General features: G+C 40.7%; 2 protein-coding genes across 5 annotated transcripts in view; one reads left to right on the top strand and one right to left on the bottom strand.

Annotated features, from left to right (window-relative positions):
- The window catches only part of LIN9 (lin-9 DREAM MuvB core complex component), a 54,637-nt gene extending 39,428 nt beyond the window's left edge, over positions 1–15,209 (top strand). For all 4 annotated transcript variants that reach the window (XM_066381509.1, XM_066381483.1, XM_066381491.1 and 1 more), the window contains 5 exons: positions 3,815–3,895; positions 8,975–9,100; positions 12,838–13,017; positions 13,171–13,268; positions 13,746–15,209. In XM_066381509.1, coding sequence (XP_066237606.1) covers positions 3,815–3,895; positions 8,975–9,100; positions 12,838–13,017; positions 13,171–13,268; positions 13,746–13,851 — 591 coding nt within the window. In that variant the 3' untranslated portion in view covers positions 13,852–15,209. The remainder of the gene's footprint in view (positions 1–3,814; positions 3,896–8,974; positions 9,101–12,837; positions 13,018–13,170; positions 13,269–13,745) is intronic.
- A 5,583-nt stretch (positions 15,210–20,792) lies between these two features.
- Positions 20,793–22,923, bottom strand: MIXL1 (Mix paired-like homeobox). The gene is made up of 2 exons (XM_066360144.1): positions 22,516–22,923; positions 20,793–21,095 (listed from the first exon to the last, which is right to left on the bottom strand). The coding sequence occupies exons 1-2, from the start codon at positions 22,921–22,923 to the stop codon at positions 20,793–20,795; spliced, it is 711 nt and encodes a 236-aa protein (XP_066216241.1).
- Positions 22,924–23,187: the final 264 nt, after the last annotated feature.

Raw genomic sequence — 23,187 nt, 5'->3', positions numbered from 1 at the left:
ATAGCCTAATAATGTAATGAGTTAATTTGTTTTCATAGTTAGGTTAAATAAATTATTTAGTTTGAATCATAGTCTAATGATGTTTGATATGTTTCTTTCTGAAAAGAAAAACTACGTTGGCTTGGCATAGTCTTTATAAATAAAATTTGTATATATGTACAGTGTGTCCGTAAAGTCATGGTGCACTTTTGACTGGTCACAGGAAAGCAACAAGAGACAATAGAAATGTGAAATCTGCACCAAATAAAAGGAAAACTCTCCCAGTTTCATACCTATTCAGTGCAGTTCAATGTGGGCTCACACAGAGATATTTTAGGGCTCCTTAGGTAGCTATCCCGTATAGCCTCTACAGACTCGTCACTGACTGATGGCCTACCAGAACGGGGTTTCTCCACCAGTTTCCTTCAACTGCTTATTCCACCAACTAATGTTATTCCTATATGGTGGCACTTCGTTATAAACGCACCGATATTCACGTTGCACTTTGGTCACGGATTCTAATTTAACGAGCCACAGAACACACTGAACTTTTCTCTGTACCGTCCACATCTCGACTGGCATGGCCGTGGGCTACTCCACTGTATACACGGTGTTACGTCATCATCTGCACATGCGCACATGCTGCCACATCATCCTACAGAAACTGGGAGGGTTTACCTTTTTTTTTTTTTTTTTAATTTTTTTCTTTATTTTTTATTTATTCATTTTAGACAGGAGAGGGAGAGACAGAGAGAGAGGAGAGACAGAGAGAGAGAAGGGGGGAGGAGCTGGAAGCATCAACTCCCATATGTGCCTTGACCAGGCAAGCCCAGGATTTCGAACCGGCAACCTCAGCATTTCCAGGTCAATGCTCCATCCACTGCGCCACCACAGGTCAGGCCAGGTTTACCTTTTATTTGGTACAGATTTCACATTTCTGTCGTCTTTTGTTGCTTTCCTGTGACCGGTCAAAAGTGCACCATGACTTTACGGACACACTGTATATTATGTTATATAGTATAATCATTAAAATATTCAGTGTTACCTTTTACAATTGATGTAATTTCAAGGAAAAGTCTTGTCATTTGTGTACAATAGCATTTGTATTTATTTTAAAGAAGAGAGAGAGAGAGAGAAAGAGAGAGAGGGAGAGAGAGAGAGAGAGAGAAGGGAGTGAGGAGCAGGAAGCATCAACTCCCATATGTGCTCAGACCAGGCAAGCCCAGGGTTTTGAACTGCCGACCTCAGTGTTCCTGGGTTGACGCTTTATCCATTGCGCCACCACAGGTCAAGCCAAGTGTATAGCATTTTGTATTCCTCCATCATATGTTGTTAAATTTCCTTGCAGTATAGAATTTTATTATGCCTTTTGGCTTCCAAATGTAGTTTTATTTATTTATTTATTTTTATAGAGACAGAGAGAGTCTGAGAAAGGGACAGATAGGAACAGATAGACAGGAAAGGAGAGAGATAAGAAGCTTCAATTCTTCGTTGTGGCACGTTAGTTGTTCATTGATTTCTTTCTCATACTTGGGGATTCCAGCAGAGCAAGCAACCCTGCACTCGAGCTGGTGAGCCCGCGCTCAAGCTGGATGAGCCCATGCTCAAGCTGGATGAGCCCACACTCAAGCTGGTGACCTTGGGTTTTCCAACCTGGGTCCTCCCGTCCCAATTCGATACTCTATCCACTGCGCCACCACCTGGTTAGACTAGATAAATATTTTTATATGGAAGGTTTAAATTATGAAGAGAACCAAAGCTTAATGCTTTTCACAAATAAGACACTTGTTGAGGGAAGACGACTTGACTAGGGGTATTGAACACACAATGCAATCAATGTACAGATGATATATTACAAAATTATACACCTGAAACCTATATCATTTTATTAACCAATGTCACCCCAATAAACCCAATTAAAAAAAAACAAATAGGACGCTTGCTCACTTGTTTTTTAAAGGCATGCTGTCTTTAAATAGTAAAACTGAAAACAAAGCTATGCGTCATATTTGGAGAGAGATCCACCAGCAGAGGGAGCAAAGCACTACCGCACTGCTTCTGAAGTGTTGATACTTGATTGATGTTTAGGGTATTTGATTTGGGTGCTTAATTTTTTAACTTCAAAATTTGTGTGTAGGCCCTGGCCGGTTGGCTCAGTGGTAGAGCGTCGGCCTGGTGTGCAGGAGTCCTGGGTTCTATTCCCAGCCAGGGCACACAGGAGAAGCGCCCATCTGCTTCTCCACCCCTCCCCCTCTACTTACTCTGTCTCTCTCTTCTCCTCCCACAGCCAAGGCTCCATTGGAGCAAAGTTGGCTCCGGGCACTGAGGATGGCTCCGTGGCCTCTGCCTCAGGCGCTAGAATGGTTCTGGTTGCAACAGAGCGATGCCCCCTGGTGGGCGTGCTGGGTGGATCCCAGTCAGGCACATGCGGGAGTCTGTCTGACCCGTTTCCAACTTCAGAAAAATACAAAAAAAAAAAAAAATTTGTGTGTAAAGCCTAGTTAAAACACTACTGCCATTTATTATTTTAAGCTATTTGAGAGGCAAAAATAAAAATCCTTTTATGTGTTTGTCTTTTTATATGTAAGGTTTTATGAAACTCAGGTTTGTTCTCTTAATATTAAGCTTTGAAGTATATGGATTTTTTTTCATTTCTGATATCTTTTATGATGAAATAAACATTAAATTTTTTGCAAGTGTCATAGTTCATAGTTTAAAATTAATTTTCTTTTTGAGGGAACTTTTTTATACCTGGGTTTAGGGATTTAGAGGAATCTGAAAAGATTGATCCACTTTATTATAGAGAACTCAGATTTGAAAAGAATTATAAGGAAACAAAAACTTTTTTTATCAAAAACAAATAAGTAACACAAAATTAAACAAAAAAGGGGAGAGAGATTGTTGCTTTTATCCCATCTTTTACTGCTTCCAACAAAAAATAATCACACCAATTTCCATAAAAACTCAGCAACTTAGAAGAGACCAGTCCAGAGCTCTGGATCTGCTGAACAGTAAATAAAAGTCTGTGTGAACCGGCGTGTAACATATTTTACCAACCAACTTAGGCCAGTTTTTTAGAATTTTTTACATCAAAACTTTAAAGTATGTAAAAGCATACAGAATTGTCTAATGTGCCTCTGTGTACCCATCATTTGGCTATAACAGTTATCAACAGCTCCTGGTTAAAGTCAATAAAAATAATATAAAAACAACAAAACATTCCCAGCCAGTCTTTTTCATCTTTAGTCCTACCTACTTTCTCCCTTTTGTGTTATTTGGAAGCAAATACCAGACATGATGTCATCTATCTAACTATTTTAAGATGTATCTCTAAGAGATAGGGCTCTTTAAAAAAAATTACTGATTTTAGAGAAAGGAAGGGAGAAAAAGAGACAGAAACATTGATCTATTTCTGTAAGTGCCTGACCAGGGGTCAAACTGGCAACCTCTGCACATTGGGATGATGCTCTAACCAACTGAGCTATCCAGCCAAGGCGGGCTCTTTTTTTTTTAAGAAACATAACTGATTCCATTGTTACTTCTACAAAGTTAACAAAAATATCTTAACAGTATCAGGTATCTAGTTGGCATTTACATTTTTCAGTTGTCTCTTAAATATTGGATGCTATTTCCCCATACAACCTATTTTTCGAAGAAACTAGATGATTTGTCCAGACTCTCCCACAGTCTGATTTCTAAAATAAAGATCTTGTTCTACACTTATACACTAAAATCTACTGCTAAAATATCTTAGTGAAAAATTGGAAATTTGATGTCTAACTGACATAGAATAATGCCCTCTATTTACTTCAAAACATCTCTTCTTTCTCCATAGACCAGATTATCAAAAATTCTCATGATTAAAAAGGAACATATCAAGAAATTAAGGGAAATGAACACAGATGCAGAAAAATTGGTAAGGATGTTTTTCTTTTTCTTTGCTCGTCTGATTTTAAAATGTTGGCGACTTTTATATCTAAGGATTTTAAAATATCTTATGGAAGAAAACCTTGAGATAAATGTTCTTTTTAAATAATCTGCTATCGCCACCTCTTGTTACATTAAACACATGGTTAGTGAATTAGCAATGCAATACAGTTCATTACCCCAGACTTCATTCTGCCATTGACTGTACAGTTAAATCAGATTAATGGATATTTTAGGTTCTTTGACAGTTGGTGTGAGTATAGAATCCCTAGCGTTGGTGCCTCTAACTAAGAAAGTCATATTAACAGAGGTTATTAAAAGTGATTCAGAATAAATAAATCAAGAAATATATCGCCCTGGCCAGATAGCTCAGTTGGTTAGAGCATCCCAGAACATGGAGGTTGATCCCTGATCAGAACATATACAGGAACAGGTGTTCCTGTCTCTCTCCTGCTCTCTCCCTTTCTCTGTCTCAAATCAATAAAATAAACCAAAATAAGAAAAAAAAAAGTCTTTAAGTTGGCATCTTCATGTTATCTTTACAGAATTTATATCTTTCTTATTGTCCTGAGTTCAAAAATATTAGTCAATTTTATTCATAAGAGAGAATTATCAAGTTTTTTAAAATGTAGAAAATATTCAGTAATAAAGTTTTTGAACTATATTGAAGGGTTGGGGAATCTGGTGAACCTTTGATGCTCTGGGTTAGAATCCCAAAAGGTTCTAACCCAGCTTCAAATTGTCTAATTCTGAAATTGAATTAAGATGATTTTGAAACTCTAGGGCTTTAAGTAACCTACCAGAAGTAAATGTAAGTCCTCTTAGAGCAATATAACATCATATTAGACCTCAAATTATTTCCACAATATTTAATATACAGTGTCTAACACTCAATTTTAAATCCCAGACATAATAGGAGACAAGGTAACCCTAACAAAAAACAAAAGAAAGTATTGACAATGAATAGATTCTAGATAATGGATTTTTTTAAAAATTTTATTTATTGATTTTAGAGACAGAGCCTAACTAGGCATTTATACACAGTGGATAGAGCATCGGACTGGGACACAGAGGATGCAGGTTCAAAACCCTTATGTCGCTGGCTTGAGCATGGGATCATGGACATAACCCTGTGGTTGCTGGCTTGAGCCCAAAGGTCACTGGCTTGAAGCCCAAGGTCGCTGGCTTGAGCTGGAGCTTCCTAGTCAAGGCATATATGAGAAAGCAATCAATGAACAACTAAGGTGCCATAACGAAGAATTGATGCTTCTCATCTCTCTCCCTTCCTGGCTGTCTGTCCCTGTCTGTCTGTCTCGCAAAAAAAAAAGGAAAAAAACTCCTCTTGCTTGAAATTTTTTTAAATGCAGTGCTAAATAAACTGTTAATGAAAGAATAAGTTATGAGTGAGACTAAGAAAATATTTTAAATGGAATGATATTGAAAATTATATTCATCAAAACATTGGGATGTAGGCCCTGGCCGCTTGGCTCAGTGGTAGAGCATCGGCCTGGCGTGCAGAAGTCCCGGGTTCGATTCCGGCCAGGGCACACAGGAGAAGTGCCCATCTGCTTCTCCACCCCTCCCCCTCTCCTTCCTCTCTGTCTCTCTCTTCCCCTCCCGCAGCGAGGCTCCATTGGAGCAAAGATGGCCTGGGCGCTGAGGATGGCTCCTTGGCCTCTGCCCCAGGCGCTGGAGTGGCTCTGGTCGCAACAGAGGGACGCCCCGGAGGGGCAGAGCATCGCCCCCTGGTGGGCAGAGCGTTGCCCCCTGGTGGGCGTGCCAGGTGGATCCCGGTTGGGCGCATGCAGGAATCTGTCTGTCTGTCTCTCCCCGTTTCCAGCTTCAGAAAAATACAAAAAAAAAAAAAAAAAAATTGGGATGTAGCCATGCCTGTTTTAGAATAAAAGAACATGTTTGAATTGAAAAAAGGCTGAAAAATCAGTAAGTTAAGCATCCATTTCAAGAAGTTAGAGTAAGAACAAATTAATCCAAGAGAAAAATAATAAAATAAAAAAACAAATCTCAGGTAGAAATGACCAATAAAGTCAAAGGTTGGTTCATATGGCGTTTACAAAGAAAATAGAATATATTTTGGTCTGGTCAAGTCTCCTTGAATTTTGGAAAGTTTAATTGTTTATCTCATATTTCATCCAGCAAAAGCAAACTAAAGCCAAAGCACATAGTCAAAATATGTAATTAGATGTTCAGACTTTCTGTTTGTAAAGTGAAGGGGAAAATTATATTAAAATACTTTAGTCCGCCCTGGCCGGTTGGCTCAGCGGTAGAGCGTCGGCCTAGCGTGCGGAAGACCCGGGTTCAATTCCCGGCCAGGGCACACAGGAGAAGCGCCCATTTGCTTCTCCACCCCTCCGCCGCGCTTGCTTTCCTCTCTGTCTCTCTCTTCCCCTCCCGCAGCCGAGGCTCCATTGGAGCAAAAATGGCCCGGGCGCTGGGGATGGCTCTGTGGCCTCTGCCTCAGGCGCTAGAGTGGCTCTGGTCGCAACATGGCGACGCCCAGGATGGGCAGAGCATCGCCCCCTGGTGGGCAGAGCATCGCCCCTGGTGGGCGTGCCGGGTGGATCCTGGTCGGGCGCATGCGGGAGTCTGTCTGACTGTCTCTCCCTGTTTCCAGCTTCAGAAAAAATGAAAAAAAAAAAAAATACTTTAGTCCCTTTTATGGTACAAGGAAAATTTCTCAATTATACACCTGAGATTTTTTTGTGTGTGTGACAGAGGCAGAGAGACAGAGAGAGGTACAGATAGGGATAGACAGACAGGAAGGGAGAGAGATGAGAAGCATCAATTCTTCGTTGCGGCTCCTTAGTCTCATGTGTTCATTGATTGCTTTCTCATATGTGCCTTGACCAGGGGGCTGCAGCAAGAACAGGTGACCCCTTGTTCAAGCCAGCAACCTTGGGCTCAAGCCAGCAACCATGAGGTCATCTCTATGATCCCATGCTCAAGTGGCAACCTTGGGGTTTCGAACCTGGGTTCTCTGTGTCCCAGTCCAAGGCTCTATCCACTGCACCACTGCCTGGTCAGGCCACTTGAGAAGTTTTTTATCAAGTTCATTCAGAGTTAAAGTTTGAGCTACCATTTCTTGGTCAAATTATGTAGCATATTAAAATCAATGAAAGTCCAAAATTTTTAATTTCAATATGCCTTTTCTATTTTGCATTATTCAGATATTTTAAAAATACCCATTTAAATCATTCACATAGAAATTAACTGTGCATGTAGAGCTTATTAAAATAGATTTGAATTGCCTCAGTAATATATAAAAGTAGATATTGAACTAATAGTCTCAGTCTTTAATAATTGCTTTTCCCCGGCCAGGGCACACAGGAGAAGCGCCCATTTGCTTCTCCACCCCTCCGCTGCACTTTCCTCTCTGTCTCTCTCTTCCCCTCCCGCAGCCAAGGCTCCATTGGAGCAAAGATGGCCCGGGCGCTGGGGATGGCTCTGTGGCCTCTGCCTCAGGCACTAGAGTGGCTCTGGTCACAACATGCCGACGCCCAGGATGGGCAGAGCATCGCCCCCTGGTGGGCAGAGCGTCGCCCCTGGTGGGCGTGCCGGGTGGATCCCATGCGGGAGTCTGTCTGACTGTCTCTCCCTGTTTCCAGCTTCAGAAAAATGAAAAAACAAACAAACAAAAAAATTGCTTTTCCACTTTGAAAATGTGTCTTTTCATAATGGACATTAATAATTTAAGATTAGGAAATGAAATTTATCCCTGAGAGTTCTATCTTACCCCTCTCCCTTTTTTTTTTTTTTTTGGAAAGAGGGAGAACAGAAGCATCATCAACTCGTATTTGCAGCACTTTAATTTTTCATTGATTGCTTCTCATAAGTGTCTTGATGGGGGGACAAGGGGTTCTAGCCAAGCCAGTGACCCCATGCTCAAGCCAGCGACCCTGCACTTAAGCTGGTGAGCTTGTGCTCAAGCCGATGAACCTGCGCTGAAGCTGGCGACCTCAGGGTTTCAAACCTGGGTCCTCTGTGTTCCAGGCTGACGCTCTACCCACTTCACCATCACCTGTTCACACGACAATTTTAGTAACCTTTAGTTTGTGTTGGATAATTCAGATCCAGATCTCTTACTAGATAATTGAAATTGCACTGCTTAAGAAAACCCACCTGACCAGGCGGTGGCGCAGTGGATAGAGCATTGGACTGGGATCCCGAAGACCCAGGTTCGAGACCCCAACGTTGCAGCTTGAGCGCGGGCTCATCTGGTTTGAGCAAAAACTCACCAGCTTGGACCCAAGGTCGCTGGCTCGAGCAAAGGGTTACTTGGTCTGCTGAAGGCCCGCAGTCAAGGCACATATGAGAAAGCAATCAGCCTGGCCTGTAGTGGCGCAGTGGATAAACCTTCAGCCTGGAATGCCAAGGTTGCTGGTTCGAAACCCTGGGCTGCCCTGGTCAAGGCACATACAACAAGCAAGCAATGAACAACTAACTAATAAGTTGATACTTCCCATTCCATGCTCCCCTTTCTCTCCTGTCTCTGTAAAATCAATAAATAAAGTATTTAAAAAAATAAAAGAAAGCAATCAAGGCCCTGGCCGGTTGGCTCAGTGGTAGAGCGTCAGCCTGGCGTGCAGAAGTCCCGGGTTCGATTCCCGGCCAGGGCACACAGGAGAAGCGCCCATCTGCTTCTCCACCCCTCCCTCTCTCCTTCCTTTCCGTCTCTCTCTTCCCCTCCTGCAGCGAGGCTCCATTGGAGCAAAGATGGCCCGGGCGCTGGGGATGGCTCCTTGGCCTCTGCCCCAGGCGCTAGAGTGGCTCTGGTCGCGACAGAGTGACGCCCGGAGGGGCAGAGCGTCGCCCCCTGGTGGGCATGCCGGGCGGATTCTGGTCGGGCGCATGCGGGAGTCTGTCTGACTGTCTCTCCCCGTTTCCAGCTTCAGAAACATACAAAAGAAAAAAAAAGAAAGCAATCAATGAACAACTAAGGTGTCGCAATACACAACGAAAAACTAATGATTGATGCTTCTCATCTCTCCGTTCCTGTCTGTCTAAAAAAGAAAAGAAAACCCTTATCAAAATCTGATTGTTTTCTTCTCAGAAGTCATATTCTATGCCCATTGGCATTGAATTTAAGCGGAGATATGCAACAATTGTTCTGGAGCTTGAACAGCTGAACAAGGACCTGAACAAAGTTTTACATAAAGTTCAACAGTACTGCTATGAGGTAGGTAATTTGCATGAATTTTCTTTGCAGGGCTCTGCTCTCTACACTTTTATTTGAAGCTTAATACTGTTACCTTCACATTTTAGAAAATCCAAACTAAGCCAATATCTTCATAAAATCCTTTATCAGAGCCATATTTTAAATATTTTCATTCCTTACAGCATCAGTGTCAAAGAGTTCTTTATATCCAGTGATCTATCAGTTCTCTTGATTCTGTTTGTTTGAATTACAGCTGATATAGCTCTCCAAAATATTTTAGAAAAATAATTACTCTTAATTCTACTACCCCAAAGACTATATTTTGGTTTATTTCCTCTTAGTTTTACACACACACACACACACACACACACACTTACACTTTTTCTCACTAGGTTATGATTATGCTGTGTATAAAATTTTTTTTCCTCCTTTAAATTTAACATTAGAACTGTGGATTGTTAAACTTCAAACACAGATCATAGGGATATTTGTGAATTATTATCATGCACATAATGGCGATTCAACACCTAAACAGTTTCATCTAAAATTTGAATTAAATGGTTGAGATGAGTTGAGAATGCTTCTGCATTTGCATTCTTAGAGGTTTTATGTTTCCAATAAGCCACCTTTATTTGTGATATGGGATTCTTAAAGAGTTAGCTCTTTAGGATACTAGCCTCATAGAAAAGTCCCAGATATCTGCCATAAGTGATGTTATCAATCCACTAGAATTGAACTGAAAGAAATGAAGTGTGGTTACCTACAACTGAACTCTGAGTATATTTTAGTCATTCTTCTAGCCATCAATTATCATTTATTTTTATTTTCCTGGTAGTTATCCTTTACCTACATAGTGATATGTGTTGTCTTAGCAAATAGATTTCTCCCTCTGGACTAGCAGCTCCCATGAGAGGTGCAACCCAAGCACATCAGGAGGACACATGACAGAGCTGACGATACATGCAGAAGTGGGTTGCTCATCAATCCTTTTGTATAATTTTATTATGTACACAAGACCATTTATTATAGGCTCATTTCCTAATGAAGTAAAATTATTTAATTTTCACAAAACTCTTGTGGAGGTAAAATATTGATTTTTAAAATAAGAATACATCGGCCCTGGCCGGTTGGCTCAGTGGTAGAGCATCAGCCTGGCATGCAGGAGTCCTGGGTTTGATTCCCAGCCAGGGCACACAGGAGAAGCGCCCATCTGCTTCTCCACCCCTCCCCTTCTCCTTCCTCTCTCTCTCTCTCTCTCTCTCTCTTCCCCTCCCGCAGCCAAGGTTCCATTGGAGCAAAGTTGGCCCCAGCACTGAGGATGGCTCCATGGCCTCTGCCTCAGGCGCTAGAATGGCCCTGGTTGCAACAGAGCAACGCCCTGGATGGACAGAGCATCGCCCTCTGGTGGGCATGCCAGATCAATAAAGTGTTGTAAAACTTTACAATGGAATATTCCTCAACAATGAGAATAAATGAACTGAACTACATCCAACACCATGGATGAACTCACAAATATAATGTTGAACAGATAAAGTCAGGCACAACAGAATATAATTAATGCATGGTTCCATTTATGTAAACCTCAGAAACCAGGAAACACTAATCTGTGATGCTAGCAGGCAGGATGGTGGTTACCCTTAGAGTATTACCCTGGAGGGTGGCATTAGGAGGGCCTCTGAGGTGTAGTAATGTTCTGTTTCTTAATCTAGATGCTGACTTCTCAGGCATGTTTGATTTGTGAACATTCATTAACCCATACACTTTATGATTTGTGAACTTTTATGTATTGATATATACGTCATTAAAATTTTTTTAGAAAGTATTAGGGACAAAGCTACTCATTGCAGCATTACTAGTAATTGCAAAATACTAGATAAAATCTAAAGGCCCATAAACATGGGATGGCTAAATAACATGTGGTGCATCCACACAATGGAGTACTGTGCTGCTATGAGAATGAACCAGAAGCTCTCTATTTACTGATATGGAGTGTTCCTCAACATATTAAGTGAAAAAAGTGAAGTACATCAAAGTATATACAGAATGTTACCTTTAGGGTAAGCAGAAATAAAATACACATGCATCTGCTTGGTTTTTCAAAAACACAGGAAGGATAAACCAGAAACTAATCTGGGAATGGGGTAGGGATGGGGAATTGAGGAGGAGTGACATTTCTCTAAGTATTTGTTTCCCCCAACAAATACAGGTAAACTCTAAAATGCAATACAAACAAATGAGCCTAACTGTGTTTCAAAGGACTAGCATAAACACAATGAAAGGGGTTAAAACAAATCCAAATGACCTTAACATAGTATTTTGACTATATAGCCCTAATGTAAAGATAAATTGAACTTTAAACAAATATTGAACTCTAGTTAGTAGGGTTTTTCTCACAGTGGTGAAAGATGAGCAATTCTGAAACTCTGTGGATTCTAGGATTGAGCATATGTCATCCTGATAACACTGAACACATCTAGTACCCAAGTCTCAGTTTCTAAACACTGTTCTCCAATAAAAGGAAGCAGGGCTCCTTGAAAAACACACCGATTCCAGACCTAGGGCAGAGAAAGTAGAAGATGAGCCTGACCATCTTATTGTGCCCCAAAATTATGGGGACATAGCCAAAAGAACCAGCTTGACAAGGCCCCCATGGTCAAATCTGGGACAATTTGAGCATCACCATAAATAATTATATCAATAGTAAGAGATTATAATGCATTGAATAAAATAAGATCCATGAGTCCACTAATATAATTAATTAACTAACTTTTAAGGAAAAGTTCTTATAATAGAAAGAATAAGAAAAGCACCATTTGTCAAACTTCACAGAAATAACTGGGAAAGGCAAAAATCACTAATAGATGCAAAAACTAGTGGGTAAAAGTTTGATGAGGAGCAGAATCTTTACATAGCCTCAAAATGCCTCTTCACAAATACTTATGAATTACTAAGGGGGGGAGACATTTACTGTGGGGAATCTGGCAGACATTTAAGTACCTCAATCAAGTGATCAAAGACAACATCACAGTAATGGGACAAAGCAACATCAGGTGCTCCTGATTGTGGTGCACTGAGGCGAGTTCAGCATCCCTGTTGTGGTATTCCTGCCCAAACTACGTAACCTGTCGAATCATGAGGAAACAGACAAGCCTGCACTGAGGGATATTATACAAAATAATTGGCTGCTACTCTTCAAAAATATCAAGGTCGTGAAAGATTACAGAACTGTTCCAGAGTAAAGGAGTCTAAAGAGACGTGACAACCAAATATATTCAGAAGGAAAAAGAACTACGTGTAGGACATCATTGAGTCCGCTAAGGAAATTTGAATATAAATTGTTAGAAAGTGGTATTATAACAGTGTTAATTTCCTGAGTGTGATAATTTCACTATTCTTATGTAAGAGAATATCCTTGTCCTTAGGCAATACAAACAAGTGTTCAGGGATAAAGTATATGAGGGCCCTACCACCATCGTCTGGCAGTGGGCACTAGAGAGCAAAAATAAAGTATAAGAGAAAAGTCTATATACACAAACAGAGCAAATGTTAAGTCAGATGGAGTAAGCCATAAACAGTTAGTGAATCTGGGTAAAAAGTCTTGACTTTTTGTTCTACCTTCTTTAAAATACTGTTATAGGAGAAAAAAAAAACTTCTAAGGTAAGAATGCACATCATTTCTGTTATAAATACTGGTTTTGCACAAATCCAAATATGAAAAGAAGACATAAATACTCTTATGCTTCAACTGTCATGCTCAGCTTGCTCCAGACCAGGGGCTCCAGCCTGCAGACCAGCCGACAGATATGAGACGAAGGTGTGAAGAAGAAGCCCAGGAAATCGTTCGGCATGCAAACTCCTCAACAGGACAGCCCTGTGTGGAAAATAAAAATCTGACAGACTTGATCTCCAGGCTAACAGCTATTTTATTACAAATTAAGGTAAATTTCAGAGAAAATCTTTTCTAAATTTTGACACCTAAACGGACTATGCTAATATGTTGCTAAAAAGTATAACGTATAGATTTCATCAGATATTTTCTTGTCAATATTTGAACTATAATTCACTTAAATTTTGAAAATATTTTTCTTTAGTGTCTAGCGGAAGGAGGAGACCTGAATTCCTTTGAATTCAAATCACTTACAGATTCATTGAATGATATAAAGAGTACAATAGATGCTTCTAATATCAGGTAATTCTTTAGATGTAACCTAATCGAGTATATTAAATTCATAATGATTTCCAATCCAAGCCTTAATTATGCATATTTGTGAAGTATTTATAATTTATATTCTTTAAATAAATTGTAAAAGAGCTTATTGGTTATATCCAATGTATTGATACAATAGAATAGGAGCTTCACATGGAGTTCTTATATAAAGGACTCAGAAGACATAGAACATTTAGGTTTTGGTTTGGTGTGGAGGTTCAGCTTAGAAGTGAAATTCCTCAGTCCAATAGGCTCATCCTCTTTCCAGCATTCCTTGCTTCTTTAAGCATACTCTTAGATTACTTCTGATGGAGAATTAGGGCTAATATGAAAGGGAGATTTATTTATTCCCTGGGGTCCTTATCTTACCTATTTCCTAACATTCAGCTCTTCCTTTTTTAAAAAAGTGTTTTTAATTTTGTGAAATAAAGCAGTTAACCATGTTTCTTTTTTCTTTAGTTGCTTTCAGAATAATGTAGAAATCCATGTTGCACATATTCAGAGTGGCCTGAGCCAGATGGGAAACTTACATGCCTTTGCAGCAAATAACACCAACAGAGACTGATTAGAAGATTTAGTTATTCCAGCTGCATAGGACATTGTTTTTGAGAAGTTCTTTTCCTTTATATAGGCTTCCAACACCAAATAACCTAACTGCTGGAAAACAACGGAAATGTAAATCTCCAAATAAGGCATTTTAATATACTGTACTGCATCTTAAACCAGCATCGTTGACATTGTTATATTTATTTTTCTTGTATTATTCAGCTACAGTAGCATCGCTTGTGTTACATATGTTTATTAGAAGTAGTTTTTAAACTGAAAGTGTCTGAACATAATTTCGTGAAGGAATACATTGACCATATTTTTATGCGCATAAAGGCAATCCTGCACACTCAGACAACTGCAGTGGAGAAGTTGGAAGAAGCACAGTCTTTTTGTGCACGTGCGTGGCAATGTGGAAATCCTATCTAGAAAATTACAAATCTGGTTCATTTAGTTGATCACCATCTCCGTCCTCAAAAGAATGTCATGAGCTGTGGAAAGTCCTAGTGTGAAGGAAAGCACTGGAATATCAGTGAGAAGTATGGACTGTACAAGTATATATAATATATACTTGCAATGTGACATGGTTCCGTAGATCATCTTATAATAATAAATATTTTAATTTATCATAACTTATAAAAGAAACCTTTGTTGTTAGTCTGTTGAAAGAAAATGAAGTAGCAGGAAAAACACAGTTGTAAAATGCTAAATTTCAGCAAGTGGGTTTGTCATGTCTTTCCCCATCAATTCAGGGCAAAAAGTGCTATTGTTATGAGATTTATTGAAAAAGAAAAGACTGATAACACACTATTTTCATATTTTTTGTTTATTTGCACAACTTTTGAACCAGATTACTGGTTAAAATCCAACAGTATATACCATTTGTAAAGTAAAAAGATTTTATAAGGAAAACATGTAATAACCAATGCTGTGAAAAACAGAAAAAAGGTTGTATTTGGTTGTGGTTTTAGTTTTGTTCCTTTTTGTTTGTGTTTTCCTTTAAGGAAAATCCTGCCTAAAATGTTAATCTTGTACAAAGTGTGTATTTGGAATTCTCTTTGTTTTAATATAGAATATTATAAAGTCAAAATATAAATTTTTTTCAGATTTGGAGTTTAAGATATAGCTGTAGAAGTGGCTCTAATTCTTTTAGATGTCTCATAAAATGAGACTTTTTGTATGTTAATGTATAATAAAACTGAGACAAGATTATTTTCCATTTGAAATTTTTGTATAGTTTAAAAATGCTTCCAGATTCTGTGCCACTGCAGAACTTTAGTGCAGAGTTTATATTTAGCTCAACGGTTATGTTAATTAAGCATAAATCTTTTATTCTTAATATTTGTAATTCTAAATAAATTGATCTATGAAAATTAACACTGTCTACATTTCCATTTACTGTAAGTTGATAAGTATTCCTTCTATTTAAAAAATTTTAAAGAATTTTAATTTATACTAAATTTTATTTGTAGGGGAAACAGTACAGATTAATTACCAACTCATTCTGAATTACAATACCATCCAATATTATTATTTTTTAATTTTTTATTTATTTACTTTTTAGATTTTATTTATTCATTTTTATTAGAGAGAGGGGGAGAGAGAGAGAGAGAGGGAGAGATAGAACCGGGGGAGGAGCAGGAAGCATCAACTCCCATATGTGCCTTGACTAGGCAAGCCCAGGGTTTTGAACCGGCGACCTCAGCATTCCAGGTCGACGCTTTATCCACTGCGCCACCACAGGTCAGGCCCATCTAATATTATTTTAAGGAGGAGTTTTTTCCATCCTTGAGTAAATCACTGTGGAAAAACAAGCAAATAAGTTACTTGGCTACTGTGACCTAGTGAAAGGTCAACTTTAATATATTCTACCTAGCATTAGGGAAGTATTTTTTACATTTTTTAAGATCTACTTGTCACACCTGACCAGACAGTGGCACAGTGGATAGAGCGTTGGACTGGGATGCGGAGAACTCAGGTTCGAGACCCTGAGGTCTCCAGCTTGAGCGCAGGCTCATCTGGTTTGAGCAAAGCTCACCAGCTTGGACCCAAGGTCACTGGTTTGAGCAAGGGGTTACTCGGTCTGCTGAAGGCCCACGGTCAAGGCACATATGAGAAAGCAATCAATGAACAACTAAGGTGTTGCAACAAAAAACTGATGATTGATGCTTCTCATCTCTCTCCTCTCCTGTCTGTCCCTATCTATCCCTCTCTCTCTCTCTCTCTCTCTGTGTCTCTGTAAAAAAAAAAAAAAAAAAAAAGATTGTCACACTTAAATTATACCTCATTTTGCACATATTTAAGTACTGTCGATGTCCTTCAGTGCTGACATGTGTTGATCGCAGGAACTGTGCCTATGAATATATTTTAATTTTGTTTCTGTTTAGGGAAGAAGAAATCAATGTAATCCAAAATATTATAATGATTACTTTGGATTCAGTGTAATCCAAAGTATTACATTGATTACTTTGGATTCAATATAATCCAAGTTAATGGCGCTGTACATTAATTTAAATGATGCTGCTACCACTTAGCACAGGCGTGGCCAACAGTTTTTGCCCCTGGGCCAGATTAGAAAGAAAACTTTTTTCACAGGCCGGACGAAATATTAAAATTAAAAAATGTTAAATACAAAAACGATTTGTTTAAGTAAAATTTTATTATGTAATTTGTTTATCAATAAATGTGAGTGAAAGAAATTTTAATATACAATATTTTTTTAATTTAAAAAAATATTTTTATTTTATTTTTTACAGAGACAGATTGAGAGTCAGAGAGAGGGATAGATAGGGACAGACAGGAAAGGAAGAGATGAGAAGCATCAATCATTAGTTTTTCATTGTGACACCTTAGTTGTTCATTGATTGCTCTCTCATACATGCCTTGACCATGGGCCTTCAGCAGACTGAGTAACCCCTTGCTCAAGCCAGCGACCTTGAGTCCAAGATGGTGAGCCTTGCTCAAACCAGATGAGCCCGTGCTCAAACTGGCGACCTTGGGGTCTTGAACCTGGGTCCTCCACATCCCAGTCTGATGCTCTATCCACTGCACCACCGCCTGGTCAGGCATAAAAATATATTTTAATAAAAATATAATTACATACCGTATAAATATCCAAACTATTGCAATCAATCGAAACAATATTTAATTAGTAGAATGAGCTTGAAGGGGTTATATCGCAAATAAAACAATTATTTCATTTTACAAACAGCCTGGATACATTTTCAGTTATCAGCTGCAGCTATTGTCTATGCTACAATGCCACTTGATTCAGCACACTTGACCACAAAAATAACGAATTGTTTGACCTTGGGTTCGCACTGGCAAACTCTGCCTAAAAGAATGTGGGTTTCACATCATTGATAAATGTCAAACAGTTCATATCGAGTAGAGACGAGTACAAAAGTTGTAAATCTTTATAATGGAATTTTTAAAAAAATGAAGTATCGCGAATCCATTTGACCAATTATTGGAAGTTAACCCTAGATTAGTCACATGCGGAATTCTTTTCCGTGTATCACTATCTTTTTAAATATCTCGATTTCCAATAATCAAAGACGCTTCTGCTTCTGAGTAGCTGAGATTTTAAAGTAGCAGAGAATATTAAAAATTTAATCGCAGGCTGCATAAACGCATTATGCGGGCCGGATGTTGGCCATGCCTGACTTAGCACCTTTTTGCAGCTCTAAAGAAAGCAATCAGAGCCAGACTGAGCAAACAAGCAAGCACATCACGTGTTAGGTAGATTTGGTTCTAGATTACTTTCAGTTCAAAAATCAGATTCACTTGCTACCATTGAGAATCTACCTAAAGATTTGCCTCTTACAGACTTTCCCTTTAATTCAAGCACGTTCTCCACCCTCAGTACCACTACAACACTAAGCCCTGCTGCCATCATCACTAGACTGGTACACTGAGGCCGTCTCCTAATTTGTCATCTCCCAGTATTCACTCAGCTCTCCTCAAATGCAGCCATCAGTAAGTGATGTTTTTGCAATGCAGAACTGCTCATGTTATTCCCATCTAAAGTCTCAGGGCTCTCAGGACAAATTCAGAACCCGTATAAGACCTACAAAGCCATGCATGGCCTGGCCTCCCCTTCCCTACCAATTTCTCCCTCCTGCTCTTTACTCCACAGGGCCTTTGCACAGGCAGTGTCCCCTGCATGACCTCTCTTCTTCACCTTGGTACCTCATCACCATCCAACAGATCTTACCATCAGCATCACTTTCTTGGAAACTTCTCTTGACTACAACACATCATCTCCGGGTCCTCATGTACCTTTCCTTCCAGCACATGTCCCATTTGCAACTTTATATTTCTTTTGTGTCTGTACTGCCTTCTTTGCTTAGTGAAGGGGAGGACTGTTTCTGGTTTTCTCATTTTATTTTTAGACCCGGGTAAAGCATCTGTTCATAGGCACCAAATATTTGTGGAATGAACAAATAAGAGTTTAAAACAAGTTCTAAGCAGCATTAGTGCCACTGGAATAAAAGTATGGTCTCTCATGATGATTGCTTTGAAAGATGAGACAGTAGTCAGTTGATTGGGGGCTGCCTTCAAACCTATGATATTATCGTTAGGACTGAAAAGGCCAGGCCAGTATAGGAGGCATTATTTGGTGGTGCATAAACAGGGCTGAGTTAGTCTATAGGTTTGAGTCATGGCTGTCATTCATTAACTGTGCGGTTGTGAACCACTACTTAATATAATAGTCCCTAACCTATTTGGCAATTGTGTGGGCTAAACATATATTGCCAGTGACACATTTAGCAGTTTTAATGTCTTAAGTGTTTGAAAGACATGCAGACTACTGTTATTAGAAGATCCCACAATTTTTAAAAATATAACAAAAAATTTTAAAGTGTTCCCTAGGGAAAGTAACATAATATAAATGCAATAACACCATTAATAAGCTAATTACAAGATTTACTTTTAAATGTGATCCTTAGTGGACTGTAAGTTTAAAGTATTATGTGAGAGTGTATTTCATTTGGCCATGTCACAAGTCTAAATGCAAAAGAAGCTCTCTGTGAGACCTGGCTACTACTCCTCACAACTGGCCCTGAGCACAATGTTTGGCACATAGCCAACAGTTAAAATATTTATCATCTCGTTGTGGTTTCAGATAGTTTTCAGGGTTCAGAAGTCAAGTCAGCTACTAAAGCCTGAACTGTGTCCTTGTTGCCTTTTCAAATTTTTCCTTGTTGATTTTAATAGTGGATTTTCTACTCTGGAAAGTGCAAGCCATTTGACCTAGCTATGGCTTCTTTTTAGGTTTCTCCAAAGCTAAGTTTACAAAGAAACCTCACCTCTGGTTACTTCATATACAATTTCCTTTGGCTCTCAGGGGTTTGAAAACCCTCAAAGTATCAAAACAATAATTTATCTCAGGCTAACTTAGAAACAGTAATTTTGTATACCTTATTAATGCATAAATTGGGAAAGAGTAATCTCCTGAAACCAAAAGACTGATGTGACTAAACTCTGAACAAGCCAAAGACAGGCTTTTAACCAAAGTGAGTTTCTCAGCACAGTGGCCTGCTGATATAAACTGGCTATAAACTACATTTGCAGAGACATTTTTCTTTTAGAAATGTTTCTCATGGCCACATAATGTATACTGAACAACTGTAGAGCAAAATACTGTCTAAAGGACAGGATTTATTTAAATAGAATTACGATGAAACATTTGTGGGAAGCATTTAATAATCCACTAAAGTTGCACAGAAGTAGTGACAAGTGTAAAGGGTAATGTTAGAGTGATTGAGGTAATAGATACAAAATTGGGATTAGAGAAAGTTTCAGGCTTCTGAAAGAAGGGGGTCTCCAGTGTTTTGAAAGAAGTATTTGTTTGGTTGCAAAAGCTGAATGGAGTGACTTTGAGACAGTCATAATTTGTGGATGGGTGACCTTAAGAATTGAATAACTGCTCTGTGGGTGAAGATATCAGTTACATGGGAGGGTCACTGAAGGTTTTTATAATTTGGTAGCAATTGGAGACTACTACAGATTTCTAAAGAGAGTACTTTTTTTTTTTTTTTACTTTTACATGTGTAGTTTTATCTTTTGAGTATGTGACTTAAAGAAGTCAAGGAACTTTTTATTTTTTAACAGTTATTTTGATTTGGTCCTGAGAATGTTTGAATCTTTATTATTCCTTTTGCATTAATTTGCTTTTTTCTAACCAACTTTTAGCTTTTTAAAAAACTATTCATCGAGTTTATAAAACCAGTGATCCATTTGTTAAATTCGAAAGTATTTGACACTTCTTGTTTTAAAGTTAAAGAACCACATGCAAAAACTGTATTTTTAATTCAGTAGTCCAAATATTACTCCTCTTTTGCAATTTACCCATCTGATCTAAAGAGTAAAAAAATTTTTTTAAGTTGAGAATCTAGAAGCACAGAGCTCTTGAAGTAATCTGGACCCAGAATTGTTGGAGCCACACTGAGTGTAAAGATGATAGACCAAATAAAAAGGTAGTGAATCTCGGTGCTAGGATGATGACTGAAGGAGATAGATTAGAGTTTAAAGTTATAAATCTTGGAGGGAGCATGAGAAGACAGTAGCTGTCAAGCATAAGAGGAAACTAAGTCAAGCTGAGACATTCTTATGAAGAAGATAATGAGCTCTGAAAAACCAGTCCCCCCCAAAAAAGAACAGGACTGGCAAGAAGATGCTGAGATGGAGACTGAATTGAATGTGCAGATTTGGAGATACATCAGTGAAAATGAAGCCAGAAGTCCTTGGGGGGGAGTGTGCTACAGAGAAAAAAAAAAAAAATGGGCCTGGGCAAAGGGGAGGAACCTCCATGGGTGACAGATGACTGTCAAAACCATCATCAGAATGAACATGGATGTGTCCTTAACATGGAAGCCTGAAAGGACAGTATTCCGATGTGTCTCACTGGCTGTCAGTCACTGCTTCTCTGAGCTTATCCTGAATTATGGTAACTCCTCAGGAGTTACCAAAGGCAGAAAACATGTGTTCCTCCCATGAGTCCTGTTTTGAACCAATGTCTTCAGAGGGAGAATAGGTTTCACAATTCTGACCTTGGGAGCTAGGGTCAGAGCTGCCCCCTCCAAGACTGCTGGGATCAGGCAGGTAGTTCACATCTACCTCAAGGGGCAGCTGGGGCTTCAAACATTTCACTTCAGTTCCTTGAGCAGGGTGGTGCAGGAAGAGCTCTGGCCTGGCTGAAGGTTGAAAGGACTTCCCACTCTGACGCCGGGACTTGGCACGCCTGTTCTGGAACCACACCTGGAAGAGGGGACAGAAGAACTGCTTTTGGTTGGAGTATTTATGCAACTATTACCTTTACAGTTTATAAGAAGTTCCAGATTTAATATGACCAGCTCCCTGCTCCACGATGGGGTCCAGAAATACAAGCACTTAGAATGTGAGGGAGGAAATGCTACTATGTTTAAAGATGATGTTAAAATTTAGAAAATCATTTTTAATAGGAACATATACTCCCTTGTCAAATTAACCAAGGAGGTATATTGCTCAGTGGACTTCACTTTTCTGCTATTTCCCAACAAATACTGAAGGTGTCTGGCTTAGAAAATCTTTGTACCAACTGTTGAAACTGACAGATGTATTCCCCAGGGATGCAGAAGAACAAGTCCACTCTCTCCTAGCGTTAAAATATGCACTCCTGCTGGCCCTGGCCGGTTGGCTCAGTGGTGGAGCATCGGCCTGGCGTGCAGAAGTCCCGGGTTCGATTCCCGGCCAGGGCACACAGGAGAAGCGCCCATCTGCTTCTCCACCCCTCCCCCTCTCCTTCCTCTCTGTCTCTGTCTTCCCCTCCCGCAGCCGAGGCTCCATTGGAGCAAAGATGGCCCGGGCGCTGGGGATGGCTCCTTGGCCTCTGCCCCAGGCGCTAGAGTGGCTCTGGTCGCAACAGAGGGACGCCCTGGAGGGGCAGAGCAACGCCCCCTGGTGGGCAGAGCGTCGCCCCCTGGTGGGCGTGCCGGGTGGATCCCGGTGGAGCGCATGCAGGAGTCTGTCTGACTGTCTCTCCCGTTTCCAGCTTCAGAAAAATACAAAAAAAAAAAAGCACTCCTGCTTAAAACTGCACTTGGACTCACACCAAGGTACTACAGACTCCTTGGATTCTGATCTCAAGCAGTAAATGCACCATACCCTAGATTTTTCCAATTGTGACAAGCTCATTTGCTTTCAGCTTTACCCCAAGATGCTACATACTTTGCAGACTCAGTATATGCCAAGAAAGTGGCCTCTGGGCCCAGAGGTAACTTGGTGAGTCAGCCCTGCCCTCTCTCTCAGCTACCATTCTCCTACCAGAGGGAGAACCCAGCTGTGCCTCATCTGTCTCTTTTTCCAGGGGGAAAAAAAGTGTGAAAATACCCTTTCACCTTCCAGCTGAGGATTTACTTTCTGAACATTTCAATGGACCAGCCAGCCTCCTCGGAGGGCCCTCATTATACTTAATAGAGAGGTCATTGAGTGCACGCCCAAGTTATTTCATTTAAGTCTCACAAAATCCCTGTGCAGTAGGTACTGATATTGTCCCTATCGTACAGTAGGACACTGAGGCTCAAGGGAAGTCACTTTCCGATAAATCAGGTAAGTGGGCACCGGGGTGCTGCCCTGGGAATCCTGGCAGCTAACAACCCCGGGTCCTCCACCCAAGGCGCGCAGGCAATCGCGCCCTCACCTGAATCCTGGACTCGGGGAGCAGGGTGAGCGCGGCCAGGCGCTCGCGCAGGTGGATGTCGGGGTACATGGTCCGGCGGAAGACCAGCTCCAGCAGCTGCAGCTGCTCCGGGCTGAACGAGGTGCGCTTGCGGCGCTGTGACGCCGACGGGGCGGCCGCGCCTTTAGGGAGAGCAGGTGGGCCCACGCCGGCGGGGGTCAGCTTCGTGGGTCCAGGATCCCTTCCCAGGAAGCCGGCGAAGGCGGCCGGGGCACCGCGATCCGGGCCGAGGCCTGAGGGGTTCGCGGGGAGCAGGGCGGTGGCGGGGCTCGGAGGCCGCAGAAGGGTCCCACCAGCGTGCGTGGGCCCGTACGCGGGAAACGCGGGGCTGTCCCCGAACTGGAACTGGTGGGACCCTGCTGTGGCCATCACTGCCCAACCCCAGAGTGCCACCGGGTGGGGCACGGACTACAGTTATACGGGTCCCAGGGCCAAGGGAGGGAGCTCAGGGTGGCGGGCGATCAAAGGGGTGGACGCTGGGAGGCCCGTGGCTCTCCGGGGTGTGAGCCCGCCCCCGGCCCGCCAGACACCGATGGGGAATAATCACTTCCGCTGACTGTGGGATGCAGGAGGGAGGCGTGAACTTGGGCCTGGGAGCCCCTCCTGGATTCTCCCACGTTCATCCACCCCGCC

The sequence above is a fragment of the Saccopteryx leptura genome, chromosome 1 (genome assembly GCF_036850995.1).
Source record: "Saccopteryx leptura isolate mSacLep1 chromosome 1, mSacLep1_pri_phased_curated, whole genome shotgun sequence".
NCBI lineage: Eukaryota > Metazoa > Chordata > Mammalia > Chiroptera > Emballonuridae > Saccopteryx > Saccopteryx leptura.
This window is presented reverse-complemented; position numbering and strand designations above follow the sequence as displayed.

Excerpts from the sequence above, each read along its gene's own strand:
- MIXL1 (XM_066360144.1), bottom strand. The coding sequence starts at position 22,923 with ATGGCCACAGCAGGGTCCCACCAGTTCCAGTTCGGGGACAGCCCCGCG. Across the intron at positions 21,096-22,515 it reads TCCCCGAGTCCAGGATTCAG|GTGTGGTTCCAGAACAGGCG; the intron begins GTGAGGGCGCGA and ends CCCCTCTTCCAG.